This window comes from Sander vitreus, chromosome 21 (genome assembly GCF_031162955.1).
Source record: "Sander vitreus isolate 19-12246 chromosome 21, sanVit1, whole genome shotgun sequence".
Lineage (NCBI taxonomy): Eukaryota > Metazoa > Chordata > Actinopteri > Perciformes > Percidae > Sander > Sander vitreus.
This window is the reverse complement of record NC_135875.1, coordinates 482,060-491,440: the sequence shown is the minus strand read 5'-3', so window position 1 is coordinate 491,440 and position 9,381 is coordinate 482,060. Positions and strand designations below refer to the sequence as shown.

The window sequence follows — 9,381 nt, the reverse complement described above, 5'->3', positions numbered from 1 at the left end:
GGTCCAACACATTTTTTTATTGAGTTACAGCAAATAATGTGCCGTTGTTGCTCATCTGTGGCTGCAACGTGATGACTGGCAGAGACATGAGATACTGGTCTGAGTCAGTAGGTGGCAGTATAGGGCAGTAATGACCTTGTTGATTAAAGACAGACTGCAATAGTCTCTTGTTCCAGATGTCTAATGTCCATTCCCTTTCAGTAATATGTATAGAAAACAGAAACATTAACTTTTTACGTCCAGAGGGGGTGTAGAAGCAAAAAGTAAATAAATAAATAGAAATGTCTGTAGCAGTTTGGCATCGTTCAGTTCCCATCACTGAGGTATACGGAGCCCCTGGGGTCAGCTGATTTAAAAAAAAACTATAAAAGTGAGCAAAGATAGAAAGATATTCACAGATTTGAACTTCTGGGATTTATTACTCTACAGCAAAATGTTATTAAACCACAAACGGTGCATCTTTCCTACCGTAGAAAGGTAAACAACGAGCTACACACACTTCATCAAAACGAGCCGTCCTCCCACCTGGAGACATAACATTATTGGTCTCGTGTTGATGACTATGATGATAACAGATTGGACCTTGTAGGTCCAGTCTGCAGCATCCTTCCTTTAGTCAGGGCCTGCACCTGTTCTGGGGGGGTATTAGTAGAGGCTGCAGTGTGTCATTGTGTAACATGTTTGGTTGGTGGTGTGTAAAGAATGTCCTGGAGGGACTGCCATGTGTGTGTGTTTTCATGTGTTATGGTGCATTCACCAGTGTTTGTTGTTGTTGTTGTTGTTGTGTGGTGCGCGTAGGCTACTCCTGATTTTGTCAGTCATCTCTTATATGCTGTGTCTCTATGATCCTGTCCTGTCCTATTGGTGGTAGCCTACTCGTGGACATTGAGCCGTCATCACGTGCTGTAGTAGGGGGGGGGGGGGGGGGGGCCCGCCTTGATAATCCTGCTTAGGGGCCCGGTGTTGGCTCGTTACGCCACTGCATCCAAGTGTTCTTATACTGTATAGATGTAATACTCCATTGCTATGGGAATAAGCCTGTTGTTCAGATGAACCTGAATAAATGAAATACGTGGCAGCCGTTGTGTTCAGTAACCTTTCTTTTAACGAGCCTGTTGTACTGATGAGATGACCAGTTGTAGTTGTAGTGCTAGTAGGCCTATTAAGAGCTGCAGATTAGTTCAGGTAGGACTGTGTGAAGACATATTGTATTATGTGTATTATGAGGAGGTCCGCAAACATTCTTGATTACAAATAGTGGTCCACACACACAGAAAGCTTGAAAACCCCCGATCTAGACGACCCTAGCAGCAAATGATGCTGTGTTCTATTGACCTCGATACTCAGATTTTCGAGGTCAAAGTCGTAAACACGCCCCCTGACCTCAGATCTACGAGATCGGAAGTCGGACAACCTCGCAGTAGCCCGAGTTCAAAACCCAACACGCCTGCCCCCTGTATCAACACTTGTGAAAGCTGCAGTAACATAAGGTTATAAGTCCTTCTGTCTTATGTGTTCACACAGGCATGGTCAGCTTCTATCTGTGGACGTGTTGTTACGCTGTTTGCATGCACAAAAAACGGCGTAATGCGTTGTTATTAACTGGTATTGCTAACGATAGCTAACCGGGCTAGAGCTAATAACAACAATGAACATCTGACTTTTAAATAGAACACATTCAACTCGGGTATGACGTCATTCCCAGCTCCAGATCACGAGTACCAAGGTAAAGAGAAGGCGGAGTAACGAGAACATTTGCTGCTGCTAGGGTGGTCTGGATTTCTAGACGTGTAGGAGTGTAATCCAGCTGCAGGGCCTCAGTCTGACCACACGGTGGCAGCAGCTGACCACTGCTGCTGGGACACGACTGCAAACACCTTCTACTGACATGAGAGACCTACTCATCCATTCATCCATTCATCCACAACATTCATCCATTCATCCACAACATTCATCCATTCATCCACAACATTCATCCATTCATCCATTCATCCATTCATCCACAACATTCATCCACCGTGAAGATAATCTCTCGTTAGTTTCAGAGTTCATTTATGGATCCTCATTATATTAAGAAAGAAAATATGACATCATCTCTGATATATAATCTAAAAAGCTGCAGAACTTTGTGTGTGTGTGTGTGTGTGTGTGTGTGTGTGTGTGTGTCGGGCTGCAGATGGCCCCTCCTCGTGTGTCTCTAGATGGTGATGTCATCTTCAGCTCCCCTGATTGGCTGACAGGGGACAGCGCCCATTTCCTCCCTTCTGACACACTCAGGATATTATTAGACGGTGTGTGTGTGTGTCTAGTGTGTCTGTGCGCGTGTGTGTGTGTGTCTCTGTGTGTGCGTGTCTGTGTGTGTGTATCTCTGTGTGTGTGTGTGTCTGTGTGTGTGTGTGTCTGTGTGTGCGTGTGTGTGTGTGTGTCTGTGTCTCTGTGTGTGTGTGTGTGTGTGTGTGTGTGTGTGTGTGTGTGTGTGTGTGTGTCTCTGTGTGTGTGTGTGTCTGTGTGTCTGTGTGTGTGTGTGTGTGTGTGTGTGTGTGTGTGTGTGTGTTAAAGTAAGTACAGTCTTTTTACAGTGTGTACTTGTGGAAAGGACTCAGAACTGGGATTAGAACATCTATTTTAAAAGCCTTAATGAAAGCGTACGTGTGAAATGAACATATTATTAATATTAATAATATATACGTCTATGGATAAAACCCAGAGATGTTCGAGACGATCTAAGGATTGAACACTCTCACGTTAGGAGACATGTTGGGAAGGTATCGACCATCGAAGCTTACACATCACAGGCCAGGTTAACCCTTAAAGGGCTTTGTTTTCTGTTGAGATTCATACCCAAAATAAAGAGTCTCTCTCGCTCTTTCCCTCTACCTACCTGTCTCTCTCTCTCTCTCCCTCTACCTACCTGTCTCTCTCTCTCTCCCCTCTACCTACCTCTCTCTCTCTCTCTCTCCCTCTACCTACCTGTCTCTCTCCCTCTACCTACCTGTCTCTCTCTCTCTCCCTCTACCTACCTGTCTCTTTCTCTCCCTCTACCCTACCTGTCTCTCTCTCTCTCTCTCCCTCTCTCCCTCTACCTACCTGTCTCTCTCTCTCTCTCTCCCTCTACCTACCTGTCTCTCTCCCTCTCTCCCTCTCCCTACCTGTCTCTCTCTCTCTCTCTCTCTCCCTCTACCTACCTGTCTCTCTCTCTCTCCCTCTACCTACCTGTCTCTCCCTCTACCCTACCTGTCTCTCTCTCTCTCTCTCCCTCTACCTACCTGTCTCTCCCTCTACCTACCTGTCTCTCTCTCTCTCTTTCTCCCTGTCTCTCCCTCCCTCTACCTGTCTGTCTCTCAGTGCTGTCTGTCCAGCAGAAGCAGCAGTTAGACGGGGTGGTGTACTCGTCTCGTTTCGCCGTTGCTCTCTTCTTCTCTCCGGACGTCGTCTTCAGTTTCCCGTGGACCGCTCGCTACGTCCCCGACAACAGCTGCATCCGCTACATCAAACACAACTCAGGTCTGCCTGCCTGTCTCTGTCTCTCTCTCTCCCTCTGCCTGTCTCTCTCTCTCCCTCTGCCTGTCTCTCTCTGTCTGTCTGTCTGTCTGTCTGCAGGGTTCAAATTGTGCAAATGCCAGAAAAACAGAATTTGCAGAGACATTAAATGTGTTATTGTCTGACACCTGTGTGACATCACTTTGTGCTGTGTGTGTCTCTGTATGCGTGTGTCTGTGTGTGCGTGTGTGTGTCTGTGCATGTGCCTGTGTGTGTGTGTGTGTCTGTGTCTCTGTGTGTGTGTGCGTGCGTGCATGTGTGTCTGTGTGTGTGTGTGTCTCTGTGCCTGTGTGTGTGTGTGTGTGTGTGTGTCTCCAGACGCTGGCGGTCTCGGTCCGTCCCTCCTGGTCCACACCGGCGTCTCGTTCGGCGCGGAGCATCTGGAGCGAGACACGCAGGATGTCCAGCCAATCATCTTACAGGAACTCCATACGCTGCTTCCTGCTCTGCCGCAGCCAAACAGCATCAAGTGCCACAAGTGGAGGTACTCGCAGGTGAGAAACAGCTACACGTTAGCTTAGCACAGGATTTCAACAATTCCCGCGACTTCAACCAATCACAGCAGTAGGTTTAGGTATCGTTTGGATTTTTCCGATTCCTAAACAGATTCTTGAAAAACTATGTATTATATATACTAAAGTCCTTAAATATATAATAAGAAAGAGAGAGGGGGATATTTTTACGTCTGTTTCAGAGCGACAGAGGGAAAATATTTCAGTCGACACATTAAGTGGAACCGAAATCTGCGTTCTGATCCGGTCCGATCCCTTCTAGTCCTCTCCCTTCTAGTCCTCTCCCTTCTTGTCCTCTCCCTTCTTGTCCTCTCCCTTCTTGTCCTCTCCCTTCTTGTCCTCTCCCTTCTAGTCCTCTCCCTTCTAGTCCTCTCCCTTCTTGTCCTCTCCCTTCTAGTCCTCTCCCTTCTTGTCCTCTCCCTTCTACTCTTCTCCCTTCTACTCTTCTCCCTTCTAGTCCTCTCCCTTCTAGTCCTCTCCCTTCTAGTCCTCTCCCTTCTAGTCCTCTCCCTTCTAGTCCTCTCTCCCTTCTACTCTTCTCTCTTCTAGTCCTCTCCTCCCTTCTACTCCTCTCCCTTCTAGTCCTCTCCCTTCTTGTCCTCTCCCTTCTAGTCCTCTCCCTTCTAGTCCTCTCCCTTCTCTCCCTTCTAGTCCTCTCCCTTCTTGTCCTCTCCCTTCTTGTCCTCTCCCTTCTAGTCCTCTCCCTTCTACTCTTCTCCCTTCTAGTCCTCTCCCTTCTAGTCCTCTCCCTTCTTGTCCTCTCCCTTCTAGTCCTCTCCCTTCTTGTCCTCTCCCTTCTAGTCCTCTCCCTTCTTGTCCTCTCCCTTCTTGTCCTCTCCTTCTAGTCCTCTCCCTTCTTGTCCTCTCCCTTCTAGTCCTCTCCCTTCTTGTCCTCTCCCTTCTAGTCCTCTCCCTTCTAGTCCTCTCCCTTCTAGTCCTCTCCCTTCTACTCCCAACAACACGCTGCGCACCGTTTAGAGACTGAATGTTCCGCAGGTTCTCACCGCGGTGCGTTTGATTTCTCTCCCGCAGGTTCTCACCGCTGTGCCGGGCTGTCCGGGTCAAATGACCATCCTGGAGCGACCGCTGCTCGTCTGCGCCGGTGATGCCTTCGTCCACTCCAACTTTGACGGCTGCGTGGAGTCGGCACTGAGCACGCTCAGAGTGCTGAAGGCTTCGCTGTGACTCAGGCGGGAGGGGACTCAGGCGGGAGGGGACTAGAAGGGATGCAGCTACGGCCAGAAGTATCCCTTCTATCTTTAACCTCTGACCTTTACACAGATCAACAATCAATACAAGTCATCAGTTAAACAGTTGATTATATACTTATTATATTACTGTTTCAGTTATTGGTTTCAGTGTTTTGTCTTTAAATTAATACACTGATTTCATTCTGTGTCCTAGAAAATCTGTCAGACTGTCTAACTGTTTAAACTGGGTTACTTTAACCTGGGTTACCTTTAACCTGGGATAACTGGGTTAACGTTCTATCTTTTTCCATGACCTTGTGATGAACTCTGGTTTAACTCAATGATGACATTTAAAATGTGTGTGTATATGTGTGTGTATGTATATATATCTTAATGCCTTAATTGAAAAAATAGTAAAAATCCAACCTTTAAGGACACCAGTTTTCTTTGTGAATGAATAATGTATCGTCAATAAATAAATGTTCTTCCTTAAAATACAGGAGGCATAAGTCAGTTTACCCCTATGTTAAATTCCCATAGAGGCAGGCAGACTTTTATTTTCAGAGCTCGAACCTCCTATGGCGCCATTTTGATGCTACCAAGCCATCACCCCCCGTTAGCATCCCATTGACTCCCATTCATTTTGACGTCACTTTGACAGAGAATAACTTTACATCTGAAGCGTTTAAAGACTCTATTTGTCCGTTGTTTATTTCTGAAGAAACACGACAATGTATAAAAGGCTCCATTACCTTGTAGCTCACGTTATGGCTCCGTAGCAGACGTTTTTATAACAATAGGCTAACGATTGGGTCATAACCACGAGACTTCCTGTCTCATAGTAGAGGAGTTACCGTATAGTACAGGAGAAGCTCTCAGGCAGTTTGGACTTCCATCAGCTGTTTAAGTGTAATGACTAATGTTAACTATCATTTTAGTGATCAATAATGAGCCTGTGTCTATGTTATCTCCTTACATATACCTACGCTCTCCGTCTCTGCTAGATTGGGAATGATTGAGATTTCTCTTGGCACAGCTACCAGAAGACTTCCAACTTTCAGACAGGTTGCTCACGTCACATCTACGTCTTCAAGCTCAGTTGGAGGCTGCTCAGTAACGCTCAGCCATCACCGGGAAAGAGACGTCACTGGTCTCCGTCCAGAGCAACGGGACCTGGTGGTCCATTCTTATATACTGTCTATGATCGTTCCACACTGAACTTTTTGACCGTTTTTAGGGGGGTCATCCTACTTTCAGTGCATTGACTTTTTGAGTTATCTACACTATATACTTCAAACTAAGTGTTTGACGTGTGCAAGTAGGTGGTTTGAGACACAGCCACTCATTATTGTACCGCTCTCCAGCCCTTCGGCCAACAACCTGCTTTCTGCTACAGCCAAATATTTCAAATTTGAACTCATCAGTCCAGAGCACCTGCTGCCATTTTTCTGCAACCCAGTTCCTATGTTTTTGTGCATAGTTGAGTCGCTTGGCCTTGTTTCTATGTCGGAGGTATGGCTTTCTGGCTGCAACTCTTCCATGAAGACCACTGCTGGACATCTTCTCCAGACAGTAGATGGGTGTACCTGGGTCCCACTGGTTTCTACCAGTTCTGAGCTGATGGCCCTGCTGGACATCTTCTCCAGACAGTAGATGGGTGTACCTGGGTCCCACTGGTTTCTACCAGTTCTGAGCTGATGGCCCTGCTGGACATCTTCTCCAGACAGTAGATGGGTGTACCTGGGTCCCACTGGTTTCTACCAGTTCTGAGCTGATGGCCCTGCTGGACATCTTCTCCAGACAGTAGATGGGTGTACCTGGGTCCCACTGGTTTCTACCAGTTCTGAGCTGATGACACTGCTGGACATCTTCCCATTTCGAAGGGAAATAAGCTTGATGTGTTTTTCATCTGCTGCACTAGGTTGCACAAGGGTAGTAACACCAAATATTGATGTGATATAGAGGTTTTTTTGGTCGCTCACTTTGCATTTTGTAAATTGATAAAAATAAACAATCATTTATATTTTTGAAAGCATTATTAGTTTACAGCATTTTTTACACACCTGCCTAAGACTTTTGCGCAGTACTGTATGTGTGTGTGTATATATATATATATATATATATATATATATACACACTGTGTTCCAAATTATTATGCAAATGATATTTTTCCACTGAATTTCCTGAATAGTCGATGCAAATGACAGTCAGTATAATATTCAAGTCACCAACCGTTAGCGTATCAGTCAAAACTCATTGAACAAACCAGCCAATGACATTTTTTTAAATATTTAAAAATAAAAAACTCTAAATGCACTGTTCCAAATTATTCTGCACAGCAGAGTTTCAAAGCATGTTCAAGGTTGTAAAGAACTGAAAATGGTCATCTGCTGAATTTGCAGCTTTAGGAGTTTCTCCTAATTTGCATAATAATTTGGAACACAGTGTGTGTGTGTGTGTATATGTATATGTGTGTGTGTGTGTGTATATGTGTGTGTGTATATATGTATATGTGTATATACACACACATGAATAAAAGTGAAACTCAGACGGAGATTTCTCTACACTTTCTTTGATCTTTTTATAGAAGCAGATAAGACAGAATTAGTTCTGGTTTGATGCCCACAAGGCTCACAGTGTGTGTGTGTCTGAGTGAGTGTGTGTGTGTGTGTGTGTGTGTGTGTGTTTCTGTGTGTGTGTCTGTGTGTGTGTGTCTGAGTGAGTGTGTGTGTGTGTGTGTGTGTGTTTGTCCTAATTTATCCTCCTTGCCTGTTTCTCCAGTCGTTTGGTGGAGTGCCGCTGCAGTGCATTGTGGGGGGGGGGTTTCTGCCAAGTCACTGGTAGATCTCTCTCTCACTCACATACACTATATATATATATATATATAAAAATCTATATATATATATAATATATATATATATAAAAAAATCTATATATATATATATATAAAGAAAAAATTATATATATATATATATATTTATATATATATATATATATATATATATATATTAGGGCTGTCAAAATAAATAAATTAATCTGAGAAAAAATAACGCGTTAAAATTATTAACGCAGATGAATCCGTTCCATGTTGACGTTTCATACAGACAAATCTGGCTCCACTGATATGTCTGCTCTTCTCTCTGCTGCTCTGAAACAGACGTTACAGGAAACAGAAACCCTGCTGCATGTGACGCTAGCTAACACTATACTCAACAGCAGCTAACGTTAGCCTACCGCTAGCTAGTTAACACTATACTCAACAGCAGCTAACGTTAGCCTACCGCTAGCTAGTTAACACTATACTCAACAGCAGCTAACGTTAGCCTACCGCTAGCTAGTAACACTATACTCGACAGCAGCTAACGTTAGCCTACCGCTAGCTAGTTAACACTATACTCAACAGCAGCTAACGTTAGCCTACCGCTAGCTAGTAACACTATACTCGACAGCAGCTAACGTTAGCCTACCACTAGCTAGTTAACACTATACTCAACAGCAGCTAACGTTAGCCTACCGCTAGCTAGTTAACACTATACTCGACAGCAGCTAACGTTAGCACTACCGCTAGCTAGTTAACACTATACTCAACAGCAGCTAACGTTAGCCTACCACTAGCTAGTTAACACTATACTCAACAGCAGCTAACGTTAGCCTACCGCTAGCTAGTTAACACTATACTCGACAGCAGCTAACGTTAGCCTACCGCTAGCTAGTTAACACTATACTCAACAGCAGCTAACGTTAGCCTACCGCTAGCTAGTAGCTGGATTAAACAGGGTTAAATGCTGACAGCTAACGCTAAACGGTGTAAAGTGTGACTGTGTTTTACTGTAGAGGATTCAACACCGGGATGTAACAATCTGCAGCTGCCGTCGGAGAAACAACACAGACGGTGCGTTCAATGAAACTGGTAAACTACAGCCTCGTGGTGCATTTGAAGTTATTGTAAATGTCCTTTTCCCATCTGGTGGTTGTTTTTGTTGTTCAACAGCAGTTTACTAGTGAAATAAGTTATTGTTATTGTTAAACATTATTATTAATCATTTAATGTTGACCATATGGCCTTAGCAATAAACAAGCCGTTCTTTAATGTCACCAACTGTTGTTTATACCTTTTTATTTCTTTTCTTTTTTTACTT

At 44.5% G+C, this 9,381-nt stretch overlaps 1 protein-coding gene across 2 annotated transcripts in view; it reads left to right on the top strand.

The window, feature by feature from the left end:
• Nucleotides 1-5,739, top strand: part of rnls (renalase, FAD-dependent amine oxidase) — an 11,181-nt gene extending 5,442 nt beyond the window's left edge. The window contains exons 5-7 of one of the 2 annotated variants that reach the window (XM_078279686.1): nt 3,346-3,504; nt 3,859-4,034; nt 5,085-5,739. In XM_078279686.1, the coding sequence (XP_078135812.1) occupies nt 3,346-3,504; nt 3,859-4,034; nt 5,085-5,237 (488 nt within the window). In that variant the 3' untranslated portion in view covers nt 5,238-5,739. The remainder of the gene's footprint in view (nt 1-3,345; nt 3,505-3,858; nt 4,035-5,084) is intronic. The other variant, XM_078279687.1, reaches the window with a different exon arrangement.
• The last annotated feature ends 3,642 nt before the right edge of the window (nt 5,740-9,381 follow it).